This window comes from Anguilla anguilla, chromosome 1, assembly GCF_013347855.1.
Source record: "Anguilla anguilla isolate fAngAng1 chromosome 1, fAngAng1.pri, whole genome shotgun sequence".
Taxonomy (NCBI): domain Eukaryota; kingdom Metazoa; phylum Chordata; class Actinopteri; order Anguilliformes; family Anguillidae; genus Anguilla; species Anguilla anguilla.
This window is the reverse complement of record NC_049201.1, coordinates 63,946,357-63,965,495: the sequence shown is the minus strand read 5'-3', so window position 1 is coordinate 63,965,495 and position 19,139 is coordinate 63,946,357. Positions and strand designations below refer to the sequence as shown.

Genomic DNA, 19,139 nt, shown 5'->3' with positions numbered 1-19,139 from the left:
CCCAGACCCATATAATCGCTGTGTTTACAGTCCATATGCGAGGGCTTCCCTCAGAAGACTGGCTGCTAGGAGTTCACACCAGTCTGGATGCAAACGGCGCTGCTTTCTCCACCGGACGCGTCAGTTGCACGGTGCTACTCTGTTGTAATTTTTCAGTACCGGCGCTCACTCCCATTGTGGTGTACATAATTCCTACCACCGTTGTTGGTCTCGGTATTATTTGATAGGCTCTCATGGTGTCTTTTGCTTGAACGCGCTGGCTTGTAGCCTTTCATTGTTAGTGCACCTCAGCCGTGTCACTGCGGTGGTGTAGGTGGTTACCTCGCATTCTTTGAAAGGTGCGTCGCCGTAGATGGGAAAACCGCAAAAGGGGCAAAATTAAAGGGCTGTTTGAGGAGGCAGGCGTGATTGGCACCTTTTTATAGGATTAGTGTTTCCTTGACATTCAAGGTCGGTAATCCTCCGGAAAAAAAAAAAAAGGTTAACAAACGGAATTGCAGACAGAATTATCCAACATTTGAACAGACCTTGAACTGGAGAGCCTGAATGCAGCGCTTTGTGCCCTGGTCTTGTTGTACATTTAGTTTTTTATTCTTTCATAGCTTGGTTCGGGGCTTTGTGCATTAGGTTCGCAAAGCCCTGAAGTGTTTCAGAAAGGGGAGACGAAAATCTGCTATTGTTCCATTGCCAATTCTAACGTGACCGCTCAGAGATATATTTCATGTTTAATGCTAAAAGAGACAAACCGTTAGCTTCACCCGAGTTTGACTCGCGGTTGGATTTGTTCGCTCTCACGCTCATCAGCGGTCTTTCAGACGACGTGTATTTCTCTGTGATCAGGCTTAACCCCTGCCTTCTTTGAAACTACGGCAACAAAAGAACTCCCCACCCACCCGGTCGCCCTGACAGAGCAGCTGTTTAGTTGCATAGCAGCAAATAGCCATCAAAAGCCATCTTTGTGGGCTGTGCTCCGTAGCTGTCACAGGCTAAAGTATTCCTGCTTTTTTTGCCCCAATTGGTGTCAAAAGAGGCTGTAATTAAGATGTGTTAAAATGGGAGAGTAACCCGTCCCTCCCGCACAATGGGAAGGCGATATTCGGTTCAGCTGGAGACTATGAGAGAGCTCACAGGGAAAGAGGGCACCGTGGATCTGTTCATCTTTACGCGCTTCCCTCATGACGGAAAGCAGAATAGATCGCTCGGCAGATAGCATTTGGTGAGACTTGTTTGGCACGCCGATAAGGCCAGAGGATGGTTATCACTTAAAGGGCCCAGGCTCATCCTGTTACCTGTTGATGGCTGCTGGCGTGGCAGTGCTCGTGCCGTTTATCTGGCTGGTTTGGTGGACGTCACTGCGGTACAGAACCTTGGGAAGTGGTGGAGGGGGGGAAGGGTGGGGGGGGGGGGGGGTTGGGGAGGTTGATGTATTGCTAGAGATGCGTGATTAATGAAATACATTTATTGCAACATCTGTGTCAAGACTGAGGAATAGAGGAGTCTTCAGCAGACCCTGCTGAGTGCCATTACCGAGATATGTTTACGATAATAATGGTAATGATGGATGCTGATTGTTCCACAGCACATATTTTTATATAAAAAAAAGAATCTTTAAAAGTTTTTTATGGCTGCAGAAGAATTTGGTTATTGCTTTTTAAAATTTCTTTGAACGCTGCTGACGTACTCCTGACTGCTAACCGTCTGCTCAGCTCTGTGGAAACGGGTGTCGGTCAGGCCTGATGGGAGGAGGATGAAGCAGACCTGTCTTTGACCCTTATTTGCCCATGAGTGAAGACTGTTTCCACTCTATATATCGAGGTCACATTATGTCCAGTGTCAAGCAGAGAAGTAGTCAAAGTTGGGCTCATAGCTCGGGTGTTGTAGTTTGACTTGTCAACAGCAGACAGTCGAACATTGGCGGTCTGCCTAAGCGCGGAGCCTTTCGGCTTTTTAAATGGCGTATTGAGTGCGATATACTTTATGAAATTAAATCATTTTAATGCAGGTCACAGAATAGGGGGGACTCAGTTTGGTATGAATTTTTTCCATCATGTTGTGAAACTCTGTGAAATTCTGCAGCAACTTGTGAGTTCAGCGTACTGGCCAAAATGAACCGCAGTGTTTGACGTTGGTTTTTGGATGAGAATGCGGGACACTGAATGCTGGACATCAGAGATCTCTCTAATTAATAGAAAGAAGGCTGTCATTGGGTGCCTGCTGTTCTTAAGCAAAGGGGCGTTCAGAAGGTTCCTTGCGTCCCCTAATAGAAAAGGTAAAGATGGCATGCCTGTAGTTTAAAAACAGATGGTTTTGCCTTTTGAATATTTATACCGGTGAGAACAGTCTCTGCACTGGTTGCCCTGAGGCCAGGAAGGTGGTGCAAACATCATTGTTTTAATAAAAAAGAATCTTGAAGGATGGATTAAAAATAAATAGGGATGAACAAGCATCTAGTGTAAGGATGGTGTTGGGTTGTCTAAGGGCACCCCTCCAAAAAAACAACAAAAAAAAAACACTGATCTCGGTACTAAGTTCAGTATAACCTTTTTTCCCCACTTTTATTTTAGATACTAGAAAATGGCTCGTATTTAAGGAACGAAAACAAAGCTCTGTCTATTTTATTTCCTGATTTCCAGAGGCTATGTTTTAATAAGACTGATTTCTTTAATTAAGCAGAAAGGTATACCAGCTCCCTGTGTCGAGGTAAAGCTGCCTTTAACATAAGCCTGCTTGACACTCGACTGAATATGTTCTCTCCTCTGTCATACTCTGTGGCATTTGTTAAAAAGGGAATTTTAATTTTTGATTTTTGATTTTTTTTAGAGGACATCACCAGACATTCGCATGGCTGATAAATATTCTTGTTAGCAGTTTGTGCACCAAAACAATTTTAATTTATATTAATGGACATAGGGTGCATGCTGTACAAACTTTGCAATATTTTAATATATTACATTTTATTGGTCCTGAAAGGCTTTTGTACCAACTCTCCTCTCTCCCTTTCAGAGTATGATTTCCTCCATTGTGAACAGCACTTACTATGCAAATGTCTCGGCGGCGAAGTGTCAGGAATTTGGTCGCTGGTATAAACATTTCAAGAAGACAAAAGATATGATGGGTAAGCAAAATGGCGTCATAAAAAATGTTTTCTCGGAACTCCCCCCATGTCACAACTCCTGCCAACATTCCAAGTCTGCATTTACTTTTGAGCCACTTTTTTCACTAGATTCTTCTGTTTTCTGTTGCCGATTTGTAATGTACTGTAGCCCAGAAATGAATTTGAATACGTATTCAGCCATTCATATTTTTTTTTTCCTCACACAAACGTAAGTGAGCCCTGTGACTGTGGAACCATGATGTTGCTGCACATCAGAAATGTGTACACACATTACTGATACAGTATTAGACCCATTGTAAAGCCACTGTTCTCCTTCTGCCTTTTGATTAAACTCCTCTTTACATAGTTGATATGTGGTATGAAAATGTAACTGCTTTGAAGCAAAATGCAAAAGACTCCAGTAAACGGACCCGATAAGGTTTATCAGTCATTGTTACATATAGTGTGTTTCCATGGCATTATATTCTTCAGCCTGGTACCTCCCCTGGTACCAGCTGCTGAAGTACATGTTGTGTTGCAGCTGTATTACTGTATCACACGCAGCAGTAGTTGTAATTTAATTTTTGCTGTCTTTTTAAATGTATCATTGATCAAATTTTAAGTGCCTCAGACATTAAATTAAGATTAACAAATGACTGAAACGTGAATGTGAGAAAGACGAGCCGTGTAGGCCTGAGTGAAATGCCAAGCAAACGGCTCCGTAGTCACTGAATTTGATCGGACACTTCCAGTACTATATGTACACGTTCTAATTTCAGTGCTCATTTAATTTCAGCACATTATTCATAATATATTTTAACTTACAGTTTATTTCAGTTTTATTGTTCTAAAAGGCCATTTACATGTGGAGGAAATGAAACCGTTACTGATGCCACGATGTGAAGTGGAGATTCATACATCACAGTGACTGTAGAAATGTTAAAAAAGCCTACTTTGCCGTCTTATATGAAAGGACATTTATTAGCATAATGATAGTGTTAACCGCTCACTGGGTGCGTAATTCTGTGCTTTCCTCTTCCTGATAAAGTATGTCAATTCTGCAAACTTCTAAAAAAAAATTTTATAATACATTTTAGTATATATTAAAAATACATGCAATAATGCGTGCTATGGTTTTTTTTTTGATAGCTAGCATTTCTTGCAGAGATTTGTGCATTTCCAGTGATAACGTTGGCTATGGTAGCTACCCACTCACCTTTTAGCTGCATTCTATATGACTGAGTTGAAGGGGTGCACATTAGGGTATAAATGTACTGTATGTCAGCATCTGTATTAGTACTGTATGTCAGTTGGTTTGCCTGTATGTAGTAAGTTGTCTGTTTGACTCGTATCTGTGGGCCATAACGTGATCTCTGCTAAGTTCAAAGTTTCCTCCCCTCCTCTGTGTGTGTGTGTGTGTGCTATTCCCTCACATTTCCACGTGTGTTGTGTGCGGTGAGGCCCTAATGCACTCTGTCTCTCTCTCTCTCTCCTCATCCGTGTGCATGTCATGGGCGTGCGCGTCTGCGCAGTAATGCGCCAGCCCTCCCAGCTGGAGGGGTACCTGGGGACCTGTGTCCTCCACGACAGCCCGCGCGCCACCGCATTAGGTACGTCACGCGCCGCGCCGCCGGGCGCCTGCACACCGCGCGCGTCTCACGAGCCGGCACCCTCAGGTGCCCGACGCCCACAGCGACTTCCCCTGCTTCAATGTTCACGACTGTCAGGAGAGATGCTTCGAGTTCGCACGGCGCTACAATAACGTACGTTCCTTTAGCGGGAGATTTGATTGGACTCGGCGTTAGTAAGTTGTGACGAGAACCGTGAGGAAGCTCGTGGAGATGGAAATCGCAACGTATCGAAAATACATTTCACTCGGACTGGATAGCGCATATTTGCACGCAATCATAAGTGCATTGATTAACTTTCGGGATGCAGTCGGGCTGTGAGATGTTTCAAGACAAATGTCTGGGCTCATCGTAGATTACAGGCAAATGATGGGCTGTGATGAGCGGTATTGCCTGGTCTCATCATCGTCCTTGTGTTCAATGCAGTGTGCAGGACTGATACTTGTGCATGGTGGTGTGTACCATTGTAGTACCATGAACTAAAGTCAGGTTCTTATTCTGGCCATCGTTACTGACTCTGTCCATTTATTTGTTTCGGAGACACCCATACCCAGTACAATTTGCCGTGTTTAAATTGTCTGTATGTTGCCCATTTATACTGCTTGTTGTTTCCTGAAGCAATATTTTGCTTTTGGACACAAAAACACTATCCCACCAGGGATTTAAACTTCCCCTTATCTCTTGATCTTTCATTCAGTTTAAATGCCTCTTGCGCTAAAGTATATTTACGGAGGCCAGTGATAACTTAATAAATATGTCCGGATGCAGTTAAACATTTTCTTATCTTGTAAATGGAAAAAAAAAAAAAGAATTTTTTTTTTTGTTTACTTGTACTTTGTACTTCAAGAACCCTGAAGTTCAGATTTTTTCCGGATTAAAAGAATGCACGCGACGTGCCGGCTTGCCGCTCGCGGCCCGAGCTCGTGCCCTTTGACTGCGGAGTCCTGACTTTTGCCAGCGGAGCGAGGGAAGCCGGCTGTGAGAGAGGGGAGGCTGTGGGCTGCGCCGCTCTCTCCGGCCGCTCGCTCGCTCGCTCGCTCACTCGCTCGCTCACTCGCTCAGCCCACATCCCGCTCCCATTGTGCTGCTAATCTCAGCCGCTTTGTGTCGGATTCCACACGAGGACTCCGGCCTCTCCACCGCTTTCCTTTTTTTCTTTTTTGCCTTTTCAATCGGCATGGAAACGGTGTGCGTACCCCCCAGCAGTTTTGCAGGCAAAGATGAGACCAAAAGGCAAACCGTGGCAGTGCAGGAGAAGGGAGGGGGATTTTCTGAGAGTGATTATTACCAAGTTTTTGTTTCTGTGAAGAGTGGGGGAAAAAAAGGATTGTTGGCTGGTTTTGAGCTTTCTGACAGTTGAGAAGCAAATGCATGCTCTTGCATTTGTGTTTTTTCAGCCTCCCCACTTGCTGGGCATCCAGTCACTGATGCATATACACTTAATCTTTTTTTGTAAATCCCTGTGATAGGGTGTTATGGTGTAATCCTCGGAGAGGAGCTGTCCTTTTCCCTAGTCTGTACTGTAGGTGTTGCGTTGTATATTTCAGTTTGCAGCCTCTTAAGCGGAAAACTAGAAATATTTTCACTGGATGGATGCTGGATTCTCCAGTGCAACTTCAGGTTCCTAAAGGCCTCTTAATATTTAGACTGTGGTTTTCACATTAACGTGTTCACAGGTGGACAGTGCACATTAAAGTAATTATCAAACTATGATCAAATAATGATATCCAGTTACTCATCCTGTTCAGGCTGGCGGTGGCAGGGGGCTTTGTTAATAACCTCAACACTTGAGCGACTCCCTGCTACAGGCTATATTTGGTCCTTCCCAAATTTTCATATTGGCAAACTTGCATGCCTTGTTTTAGAATCAAGAGCATGAAGAATGATTCAAATGAGTCAGTTGCCTCATGCGCATATGGAATCTGCTGCCTTGTTAGGATCTTGCCTATTTGAGCTGCTTTTTATTGCTCACATGATTCTGCCATAGCCATTATAAACTAATTTTGGGTGCTGGCCGGGCTTGGAGATGCAGGACACACACTGAGGGCCTTTATTTGTGAGGGAGAGCCGAGCACTGTCTGTGCTTCACAGGAGCCATGTTTACTGTAGCCCACATATTTGATTTCAGAAGTCGTTTTATTTACCTCTTTTATAGCCACATGTTTCTTTAATCTGGCTTGATAGCTGTTATATCAGTGGCAAAGTTCAAACTTACATTACTGCCATGCTACCAGTGACCTTCTGTTGTCACCATAAAATTATCAACAGCGATACCCCCATGGTTCGTACAGTCTCTGGATGACAGAGTGTAATTTCTCTTTCCTGGTTCCTTTCTGAATCTCTTAGCTTGTCACGAATGAAAGAAATAAGAGTTATTCTTTCTTATGTGTGTTCTGTTATATTTAATCAGGTTCAGTTTGTCCATCAAAAAAATTTGGGTTCTCTGCCTTTTTCCTGTTGTTTTCTGTCCCCTTACGCAGTATTAACAATAATAATAATAAAATTGCTGGCAGAAAACAATGCTATTCCCAAATGAGTTCCAAAAATGTACTTGTTTTGCAATGCCAAAGGGACATTTTAATGCTTTATTGCTAGTCATTTAACTGAGTTTGCATAGTTTAGGTTTTGATGTCATCATAAGGTGTTTGTCTGCTATGGATCTCCCATACAAGATAGGAAACTTAGCTCTGATGCACCTTGCTACTTAAAATCTTCTTGTAAGAACTAATTAATTGAGAAATGTTGGCCAACTAGCTAAACTGATAAATGGAGTTGCTAGATAGATGATAGTGTTTGATTGGAATAGCACTTTGTAACAAGCTAAAAGTGGACAACACGTCATTTGATCTTAAAATATTAACAGAACATTAGTAACTTTGAATGTCAAATACTGTGCATTACAAACAGCTGTTTTTTTACAATGTGTGGTGGTCATTATTAGCTAAAGCCTGCATTAATGATAATGTAAAAAAATAAATTGCTCACCTTTTAACTGAAAAAACTTGAAAATGCATCCACAAATTTAAATAGGAATACAAAACGTTTAGACAAAAGTTCTTCAAAATTCTTTTATCCATTATCTTATTGATTTTTATTTTTTTGGCTGGGATTCCACAGTTCCACAGTCTTATATTTTGCATTTAACATCTGGCAAGGCAAAATAAGCATGTTCCCAAATTAACTACACATAAATGCACTGTGAAGTTAGAAAGATGAGGTTTTCCTCCATTCAGTTGTTAAATAATGGTGAAAAGGGGAAACTGCATATTCATTCCTCTTATCTAAGTGAACTCTACACATACTGAAATTATTTGGGTTGTTGAAGGTAATTAATATTTTAATAGTTTTTTAAAACTATTTTATAGCCTATGTAACAAATAAGGTAATAAAAAAGCTGCATGTTTCCTAATAATTGCTATTCAAATGGTGTTCAAGTTATTTCTTACCCTGCTTTGAATTATGGGAGCATGCCTCTGTATTCATCTTTTCCCCTTCTTCCGTCCTTTTCTCTGTTTGCTCTTTATGACTGATCCAGCGGAGATGGACAGCCTGTCGGACCTCTCCCCACCCGGGACCAACCACATGGGCTTCAGCCAGCAGCCCATCCCGGGCAGCACGGCAGAGCAGCCCCCCTCGCCCGCCCCGATGCCCCACGGCGGCCAGGCCTCGGGCCGCGCCCAGCTCCCCAGCCTGCACCCCGGCCTGGTGTCCACCCCCATCAGCCCGCAGCTGGTCAACCAGCAGATCGTCATGGCGCAGATCCTCAACCAGCAGTACGCCGTCAACCGGCTGCTGGCCCAGCAGTCGCTCAGCCAGCAGTACCTGAACCACCCGCCCGTCAACCGCGCCCTCAACAAGCCCATGGAGCCCCAGGTGTCCTCCAACACGGAGGTCTCCTCCGAGATCTACCAGTGGGTCCGAGACGAGCTGAAGAGGGCCGGGATCTCTCAGGCTGTGTTCGCCCGCGTGGCCTTCAACAGGACGCAGGTGAGGCATCTCCTCGTAGGACGGAGTGTGGCACAGTGGGTAAGGAACTGCGCTTGTAACCGAAAGGTCGCAGGTTCGATTCCCGGGTAAGGACACTGCCGTTGTACCCTTGAGCAAGGTACTTAACCTGCATTGCTTCAGTATATATCCTGCTGTATAAATGGATACAATGTAAAGTGCTATGTAAAAAGTTGTGTAAGTCGCTCTGGATAAGAGCGTCTGCTAAATGCCTGTAATGTAATGTAATGTAATGTAATGTAATGGGCTTCACGTCATGCAGCAGTGAAATGTTCAGCAACATGGTGGGAGCTTTTGAACTGCTTCATGCTATTCCTCCGCCCCTATCGGCGTCTCTGAATTGTAACTTTTTGCTGGTTTTCTGAGATGCGGTTCTCCTGGGTGAACTCAAATCAGAACACGCATAGTGGCTTTCTTTCTGGACCAAGCAGGAAACGCGTGACCCAGTGCATTGACACTGTGGTAAGAGAGATGCTGACTTCTGGATGAGACATTAAACAAAGGTCTTCACTTATTGTGGTCATTACTGTTCCCATGGAACTAATTACAAACAGCAGTGGTTCTCCTGTGCCCTGTGACCAAATTCCCTATATGATTCTCTAAATCTGATCACCTAATCATCCCCCACCCTAACTGGGGTAATGAATCACTCACTCTCCGCCTCCACTGATATATGGTGAGAATCGTGATGCAAAATGGCAGATTTTTTCCATGCACATTTTTTTAAAATTACATTTAAATTAACTTTTCATGGAATTAATTGGAAATTGAAAATTGAAAATATAATCTTAAATTGATTCCTTCGGTTTTTTTTTTTTTTTTTTTTTTTGCTGCAGCCTGTAAAGAGCCTCGCTTCTGGCTTCCATTTTAGCACGCCGCGGAGCGCTGAATGCTTAAAGGCCGCGTCTGGACTGGCGTTTAGGGTTCAGGGAGGGCTGGAGGCGGCGGGCGGGATGCTGAGGGTGCCTCTGCGCAGAGAATGCCTTTGATGCAGTCCCTCCGCACGCCGTGCCAAGTCCAGGCAGACACAATCAGGGTTGGCCGTGCTCGCCGCGGCGACGCGCCGGCCGCCGCCCGGACCGCCGCTGGAACCGGGCCTTACCGAGAGCACTCCGCGTGAGAAAAGGTTTTAATGAAACTGGGCGAGGTGTCAGGGCGGCTTGCGCATGGCACCGCGCCGTTCCTCCGCACCTTTGCTCTCACGGGGTGCTGTGTCAGTCTGTTGGGCATTGAATTCGGTTGCTGTTTTATGTGTGCTTTTGGGCAAACATGATGCTATAATCATTTTTATTGAAGCAAGGTGGATACTCTAATGGTTGCTGCAAGGTTGCGAGCAGGGCTGCAATGTTCTTCTGCCAACTTCCTTTGGAAACGCAGTAATGGCTCATTATTTGTGAGCAGTGCAAAATTACATCAAAAAGGACTACTTTATTTGTCAGATATTTTCTAGGTAATTAACCTGCCTATCCGTATGCGGTGAAGGTTGCGTATATCGGGTACTGACAGTCGACAGTTTCCTGGGAGATGTGTTGGCTGTCTGTCCTGATGTCGCAGTGCGTAGGATGTGCATCTGTAGAGAGGCAGAAGCAGATCCGTTGGTAGCGTGGACCGTTGAGTGCTTAGGTGACAATGAGCACTGTTCTTTAAACAACCTGCTTTTCCTCGTGGCATTGTGCTCAGTAAAATTCCACTGAATTTATTCCGCGAATTTGACTGCGCTACGAGCTACCTATGCGAACCCGGCAAGACCGGGCGGCGTGCTCCGCGGTCCCGAGCGCTTGGCGAAACAACGCGGCTCAGTGTTCCTCCTGAAGTTGGCGTTCGTAGGAGCGCAGAGATGCCCAAAGTGTCACAGGGGTTTTTTTGTTCGGTCGCAAAGAACAAACCTACGTGAGTGTATTCCGGAGGCCGGGGCGCCGGACGCACAATGAAGCTCTGCATTGTTGTCCGAGGGCAGCTATTAGAGCGCTTCACCCCCCGAATTCCTTTCGGGACGCAGGGCCGCGTCTGCTGCTCGCCATCAGGTGAGACGCGGAATGTCTGCACAGCAGCGCACCTGGCGCGCTGCCAGACGGGGGGCGGGGCGGGGCTCGGTCACGGGCCGCCACTCAAACATGTGATTTCAGTTTACAGCGAGGGAGCGATAATGTCTAAATATGCTCTGCATATTTTCGGGGGGTTTGCAGCGAGCCGCGGTTCTTCTCCCCGGCTTTGAAGTTGTGTGAGACTGATAATATCTATTGGAATCAGTGAGTACGCTCAAAGATGAGACTACGTGAAGACTAGACGGTGTTTTTTTTTTTTTTTTCTTTCTTTCTTTCTTTTTTCTGCAATTTGGCTGCCTCTAATTTATCCACAGTATAAAGAATTTGTAATGAGCTTTTGAAAGCTCTTATGCTATTTATTGTACGTTTTTCAACAGCCGTCTAATCAACATTTCTTGTAATGACACGCAGTAGTGTCTGTGTGAAAGAATGCGCATGAGGTTGTGCAGGTCTCCACTGTACACGGATTCTCCACCTGCGTGTTAGCTGTGGAAGCAGGAGCTCTCAGGATGGGGAAGCTTGCAGCTGAATCCAGCCTATGAGCAGCCAGCACTTCCACGCTCGGGCTCCTATAATCCAGCATCTGCCTAGTTTTATTAGCTCGGGATTTAAAATGCCTCACAATTAATATAGTAATTGGAGGGATTTACCTTTTGAAGTGAAATTAAAATGTAATCTACACTGGCTCCCAGTGTGCCCTCTACTGTACTGTGTGATAATGGGGTGGACATTTTGAGTTTTTGTTAGATATAGCTTGTGCTGTACTACAGTTTGTTCACACTACCATAGTAACGTGCCTTTTATATATTTTTTAAGCTGTGAACTAAGGTGAATAGGTGTTCTAGTCATTGATCTGGTCACAATAGAAAAATGTTTTATTTTATTCATTGTTTCACTTCTCTCAAAAAACAAACACTTATGTGCTCATAACACAGTTTTTAACTAACATGCCAACTCATTTATACATTTCTTAATTTATGTTTCTTACATGCTTCATTCATATTCAGATTTCCTATAAATATAAACACAGCTGACCACTAAAGCCTTTTTTCTATCACCTGACCTTAGGTAATACTTCCAGTTCATAGTCTACAGTAAATACTGCACCAATGCAGGATTTAATAAATGGGATATTCCCTCAGCAGTCATGAGGTAAAATGAATATAATTTGTAAAGGCAAATGTCAACTTTAGGGGTATGTTGTAAATTTAGGCTATTTCCAAATATTTGTTTCATTTAAAAATGAATAGACATTTTGCATTTCTGTCTAAATGCAAATTACCCCTTTTTATGCTGAAATTTATGCTTACTCGCTGAGATGAATTGATAACATTCTGTCAGCAATTTTACTTTTTTGCCATCATTCGTGACCTCACTCCTTATCATCCCACAGAATAAAAATGAAAATATAAGTGATAGTCCCAGAACAATTGGATCAGTACAAAAAAAAAATAATCCAGTTCCTAAAAGCATGCTAATCTGTCATTTTGTGTGTGAATCTGTGCAAATGCACATTCAAATTCTGTTGAATCAGAATGATCAAATAGCAACCATTTGCTAATTGAAAAGCTTATACCTCTCAACCATTTTGTAATGTTGAAAGCTTGATGGCATCCTGTACTGCGGCCACACAAGGGCAGCGGTGACTCAGACCTGGCTTTCGCTCATGGCCGCCCCGGTGCGGATGAACTGATTGTGCGTTTGTCCCACGGAAGGGCTTGCTCTCAGAGATCCTGAGGAAAGAGGAGGACCCGAAGACCGCCTCGCAGTCTCTGCTGGTCAACCTGCGCGCCATGCAGAACTTCCTGCAGCTGCCCGAGGCCGAGCGCGACCGCATCTACCAGGACGAGCGGGAGCGAAGCCTGACCGCCGCCTCGGCCATGGGTCCCACGCCCCTCATCAGCACGCCCCCGCCCCGCCCCGTGCAGGTAGGCCGCAGGCCGCCCCCTTCTGGCCCCGAGGCTGCGGTTTGAAATGCGGTAGTGACTGCAAAGCTGAATCATTACACGGAGATGCACCTAAAGCATTGACTGGAGCTACTTTGCTTTGAATGCCTTTAGACGAGCGTTCTGTCGCTTGTTAAAACTTTTAAAGGCCGTATTAAATGTAGAACATGCTTTACCAAAGCAGAACCCCTGTCTCCCCTTCCCTGACCTTATGGCCCCTCTACCACACCCCCCTCCCCCACCAGTTCAAAGTGAATTATTTAAAAGGTATGTACTGTAGCAACTTTTCCACTCAAGTAGATTTTAAGAGGGATTGAGTATGTCTGGGGAGGGAAGAGACAAAGCCTGTCTCTGTTCATTCTGATGAAGAAGGGCTTTTATCAGGGACAAAGAGTCCCCTGGTGCCACCGCGCCTTGGTAAGGGAGGCCCCTCAAGCGTGGCTAGTGAAGTCGAGGGGCTCAGGGCCCGGCACCTCAGTCAAGTGCTTTGGACTCTGAACCTGTGGCATTGGACAAAATACGGGTTTTAGGTTCATTTCTACGGTTTAGGGTGGGAGGAAATTGCCGTGTCAGATGTCCAGGCATCCTGTTTGGTGGGGAGATCCCCCAGGATTCATTCTGAACACTTTAATACTTTGTGATTGTGGGTAAACGTGCATGAAAAGGCCCCACGTTTTTCATGTCAAGGATTCCTGGATCTGTCAAGACACACACACACACACACACACAGATCTGTTGCAGTATGAGCTTTTTATCAATTTATAACAAAACAGTCGGAGCTGCTGTCAGTAAAACGTATTTCAAGTAGCATCTCATTCCCAATTACATGGATATCGTTCATGCATAGATGTTAAAAATAAACGCATTATATTTTTACAAAAAAAAAGACTGTAAATATACCACCTGAGAAATGTATTTTCTGAAAACATGGTCAGTGGTGTTGATTGTGTCAGTAGTTCTGTAGATGTGTTTCACCATAACTCATCAATTCATGTCAATTTGAGATTTTTTATTTATTCACATTGTTAGACTGTAAAAGACAAGGATGGACATTTTTATTTTTTGTTAGAACTGTACAGTAAATTATTATTTCTTAATTACAGTACAGTTTCTTTGGTTTTGCTTATGTGACTGAAATGACAAAACTTTCAAGACAGGCCTTCATGGAATTGATATTTTTATTTTTTTCCAAACACCAATAATAATACTAATAATACTACTACTACTAATAATAATAATAATAATAGTAATATTTATTTATGTTGTATCTTTATAAAGGGATGAATGGAACTTGTTACTGTGGTAACAAGGCCACTGTGCTGGGAACAGACACTTAGAAAATTAATTCAGATGCACGACACCACAAGGTTGTAAGTCTGGTACCGCAAGGTTGTAATACCAGACTACCTGTCAACAAATTAAGCAGAGATACCATCCAGTCATTCCCTCCGAGGTGGTGAAATAGCAGCATTCCTGCTGAATACAGCACATTCACGCTGAGAAACGAGCTTACAGGTACATGTGTACACACACAGTTTCACGTTTTCTCATGTTTGTTTGTTATCTGAAGGCTGTGCTAAGGCCCCGTATTCAGTGAAATTATCTCGCAGCAGAGGGCTAGAGTCAGCACTGTTGGGCGGATACGGGCAGAGAATTAGATGCGCGCACATGTAGGAAAGGTGAAAGCGTAGATGCATGGGGAGATACGGGCGAGATGAGGGGATGTAGATAGAGGTATGGGAACACGCCTGTTTTATGGGTATCACAGTCTGAGTACACTCAGTGCTTCAGCACAGCTGGCAGGGGTGTAATAATTTGATTGTGGCGCAGCAGTCCCACCTTCAAGGTTGTAATTTTCCAGTACATCAGAGATAGCGTACACCTCACAGCGGTCACTGCCTAACGCGGGCCTGGCGATTGGCAGGCTGGTCACACAGGAGGGGGAGTAGTAAGCGAGGCGGCTCACCAGACGCGCGTTTTCGTGCGGCAGGGAGAGGAGGAGCGAAAGAGGAGCCGTACGTCTTCGCCTTGGATTGGGCGGCTTCATGCTTGTTGGTCACCTGGAGACACCAAGTTAGGCGCGTCTCTTGTCATGAGCCATATTCTACCCGCTGTACTGGAGACGCTTATGTAAATTTGAGTGCATATATCACCGCAATTCAGGAGACAGCGCAGATTTTATCGCTGTCATAAAATAAGATATGGAGGTATGTTTTTCAAGCAAGTAAATGGATCATCAGGCTGCTTTCATTAGTTTGTATGTTCCAACCTCAGTGATTAGCTCTTGTGGCAGTATAACTCACTGCAGACACCTCAGCCTTCCTTTGTGGTTCCTTTATAGTGAAATGTCCCATAACAAGTTGGCTAAATGAATTGTACAAATGAGTGATATTTAATTTAATTTCGGTCTTGTAATGGCCTGTAATCCTTAACTTTCTTTGAATATCGGATGCATCATTCAGTGCACAGCATTCGCCAAGTGCGGCACTTGCAAATTCAGATGAATGACAGGATGTGTGCAGCAAGCTTCACACAGAAACATAAACGCAATGGGGTTGTGTTCCACCTCAACATGCACTTCAACGGTCCCTGTGTTTCCAGGTGGAAAAAAACATGATCTAATCGCCATTGTCTTCTCCGCCATTTCAGTTGTCTGGACTGGATCTGCTCTCTGCTAGCATTCCCTCAGGCCGCACAGGCTGTAGTGTCGTACATGTGTGTTGACTTTGGCATAAGAGTGATGAGAGATGTGGTGTTTATGATACTTACAATGCAATTTATATTTGGATCCAGGAATAATCATGTCCTGCAAAAAGTTGCCTTTGTTGTGGGAACCTAATGTTGCAGAAGCACTGCAATGCAAACTTTATTCACTTGTGATTGTGTCCTTGAGATATTTATAGTTACTGACATACTTTTAGGTTTTGCTAATTCAGCTATTGTCAAGTAATGGCTTGGATATTGTAGGTTATTTACTTGGAGAATTCCAGAATATGAAATGTTATACCTCTGTATAAGTGGACTTTACACTTTGAAGACCATATAATCATTCATATTTTGAAGAACTAAGAATGAGGGAAAGGTTCAGGCTCACTTACGTAGCGCAGACTGCTTGGTCCCCCAGAAAGTTTGACATGTACTCATTTGCATTCATCGTGGTAGAGCAGAAATGTTGACTAGTTGTGTTTCATTACTTTAATGGACAATCTTTTGTTTCCTCACTAACTTGGTTCCGTTCCCCTTCAGCCCAGAAGAGACGAGTGTAATAATGTGAGGCCCGAGGACTGGAATCCTAGAATCCCAGTGGGCATCTCTCCTGTGAGTAAAGCTGTTCCCCCACTGCTTCTCCCCACCCACATGTGCAGAGGCAAATCTTCCACTGACTCTTCCAGTCTGTCCTGTAACTCAAGCCCTGGGCTGATTCCTCCCTTTCCCGTGCTGTTTGAATAGGTTGAATTGCGGTCTGAAAAGTGAGTGTGTGCTCCAAAATGAAATGCTGATGGCGGGTGTGAACTGAGAAATGCTGCTATTATTGAATGGCTGTAGAACATCTTGAATGCTGCTGACTGTTTAATTATTTGAGACAGAATCAAACTTGGAGTTCCTCTGTATTGATTTGTATTGATTGGTTATTAGATTTTTTTATATGTGTGTGTGTGTGTGTGTGTGAGAGAGCCAAAATATCAAGCCTCTGCAAAGTAATTTATTTCTCAGCATGGGATTTACAAGCCGATGGCATGAGCTGTATTCTTTATGGAATGGAAGCAATGCCAGATGCTCTGAAAGTCAGAAAATACAGGCTGGAGGTGGACAGAGTTTTAATAACGCACATCGTTTTATCCTCTCTGTCTTTCCTCATTAATGTCAGTCCTGTGGGTAGTGTGTTGGTGTATACAGATTTTTCCTTGAGACAAGTAAGGTGTGGGTTAGAGAAACCGAGAGCATCATTAACATCTTTGAAATTAAATGGCGAGACGCTGCTCGGTTGCTACCTGCCTTATCAAATTTCAAGCTCGGAACATAGAACTGATTCAGCTGGATTTCATATTTTATACAGCTGTATTCTCAGACGGTCTTGAATGCTTGTATGGTTTTTCTTGAACTTTTCACAACATACATATTCGAGTGCTCTTGCAGGCTAAAGAAAGATTGATTGCTTAAATACTTCATTAAAGGTTGAGGTCAAATGCAGCTAGATTGAATTACAACTTTAGTGAGGACCTAGAGATGTTACAGAAAAACGTCCTCCATACCCAAGTAATTTTCATACCCACGTCATTTTATTAAAAAAAGTGGTTTTGAATACTTTTTTGACCAGGCCGTTTTAAGGAATTCTTTCTCTTTTTCCCCCAGTCCTGTTATGTAACTGTAAAATTGAGATTTTGACTGGTGTTTCAGAAGTGTTGTGAAGAACTTTTTATTACTCCTGTACAAACTGACTTTACCAGTGCTGTGTTCAGAAGCTGGTGTTGGACCAAGCTGAGCATTAATCCTGCTCTGTTCCCTGGCCAGGTGAAGCCCTCCCCAATCCCCACTGAATGGAATGGAAAAGTGGAGAGTTGCGTGCTGAACATCAATGCCTCCATCTACGACGAGATCCAGCAGGAGATGAAACGTGCCAAGGTCTCTCAGGCTCTCTTCGCTAAGGTGGCCGCCTCCAAGAGTCAGGTATGGACCCACACGCAGGTGGAGCTGGCAGAGGGCGTGACTCTTTCTCTGCAATAATGAGTTGAAGAAAGCACCATCTTCTTACTGAAGCCTCGTGAAGCCAGAAAGCTTGAACCACTAGAACCAAATGTCAGCATGAAGTTCTTTCTGTGGAATTAGTCAGGGTTTCCATTTTTTGATATGAAGTTAAACTGTAGTAGCTGTCAATCTTAATGAAACTATTGTTAGTTAATTTTTTACTTGGGTGAACTTATGAGAACAATGGTTGATTTTAGTGGAATGATGTGCGGTTCAACTTATGGGTTGAATTTTTGGGCAGCTTTATTGGCATTTGTTGAAGAAGACTTGAGACGGCGTCGTTGCCCATGCATCCTCGAGATACAGGCTTTTGGCAGCCGCCCTTCGACATTATCTAAAACTGTTCTTTTAAAAAAAAAAAAAAGAAGAAAAACCTAGATGTTCATTACAATGATTACTAGCATTAGGGATTTTCCTCTTTGAGATACGCGGTACTCACAGAGGTGAAATGGGGGAGTATTTGGCAAAACCCTCGATCACTTTCAGAGTAATAATTTACGCAATGACATATGTCTCCTTTATTGTGGGCTTGAGAACACCAGACGATGTTTCAACATAAAACAAACGTGTTTATATGAGCTTAGTTCTGCGTGGCTTTCAGTCCAGCAGACACTGTTATCTTACCCATAGCTGAATAAGGGCCTGTGAGAGAGAAATTACTGTCTGTTTAAATCTGTAATAATGGGCTTGCTGCACATTTCTTTAATTACAGTTTTTATGAAGGTTTCATATATCCATATGTGCACAGTTTAACATTTTCAGAATCACATTTAACAAAAAAATTTTTTTAAAAATTAATTTGCTTAAAAGGCTCAAATTATCTGAAAGTATCAGTGGGTTTTGCTGATGGAGCTGATTATAGCACCAGATACCTTTGTTTTACTAAATTGCAGTTTGATGCACAAACCACTGTTTTTGTTAACGAGTTCAAAGACAGAGAGCGAGGGCGGTGGGGGGGGGGGGGGGGAAGGACAACCCTTGCATTAATTCTGAAGGTTTTCTTGTCAAGTGATCATTTGTGAGATAGAGAGAGAGGGGGGGGGGGGGAACCCAGGATTCCTCTGTGCCTCTCAGGGCTCTCGCTCCATTCATGTCTGGTGTGAATGTGAATTGAGCGGCAGATAAGGATCCTGCTAATTACGCGGCTGAAAGGGGGCCTGGGAGAGCAGTTATCTCCGGCTCCATCTCGTAATGTGCACTCCCTGGGCAGCTGGTACCCCGCCCGGCCCGCGGGGGCACCGGCTGGACGTCCCGACGCAGACTGAGCAGTCTGGCGGCGGGTGGCCGATGGCGTTGGCGGGTCAGCGGGGGTCTGGGCCCGCTCGCCGGCCGGGGGAGGGGTTGGGGGGCGCGGCGGCCTGCGTCTGATTGGCTGCGCAGCGGAGGAATCCAGGAGCCCCGCGGTGCAGGAGATGAGGGATTGGCACACAAGCTGCTGCGTGGCAGTGCCCCTCCGAGAGAAGGGGGAGGGGTGGGGTGTGTGTGTGTATGGGGGGGGGCTTTGTTACCTCACACACTCACTTAGCAACAACAGAGCACTTTATTCTTCTTTGATGGAGTTGGATTAAATCCCCCTTGCTTTTTGCAAATTAAAAAAAAAAAAGATTTTGGCTATGCAAGTGAAGGAGGTAAATGGAACATTTAAAATTTTTTGTCTCGACGTAAACTCCTTTTT

The 19,139-nt window shown here is 44.1% G+C and overlaps 1 protein-coding gene across 5 annotated transcripts in view; it reads left to right on the top strand.

The window, feature by feature from the left end:
- LOC118211016 (DNA-binding protein SATB1) overlaps window positions 1–19,139 on the top strand; it is a 54,031-nt gene that overhangs the window by 21,682 nt on the left and 13,210 nt on the right. For all 5 annotated transcript variants that reach the window (XM_035387706.1, XM_035387662.1, XM_035387673.1 and 2 more), the window contains 6 exons: window positions 3,004–3,115; window positions 4,627–4,704; window positions 8,258–8,709; window positions 12,488–12,700; window positions 15,965–16,036; window positions 17,231–17,386. In XM_035387706.1, the coding sequence (XP_035243597.1) occupies window positions 3,004–3,115; window positions 4,627–4,704; window positions 8,258–8,709; window positions 12,488–12,700; window positions 15,965–16,036; window positions 17,231–17,386 (1,083 nt within the window). The remainder of the gene's footprint in view (window positions 1–3,003; window positions 3,116–4,626; window positions 4,705–8,257; window positions 8,710–12,487; window positions 12,701–15,964; window positions 16,037–17,230; window positions 17,387–19,139) is intronic.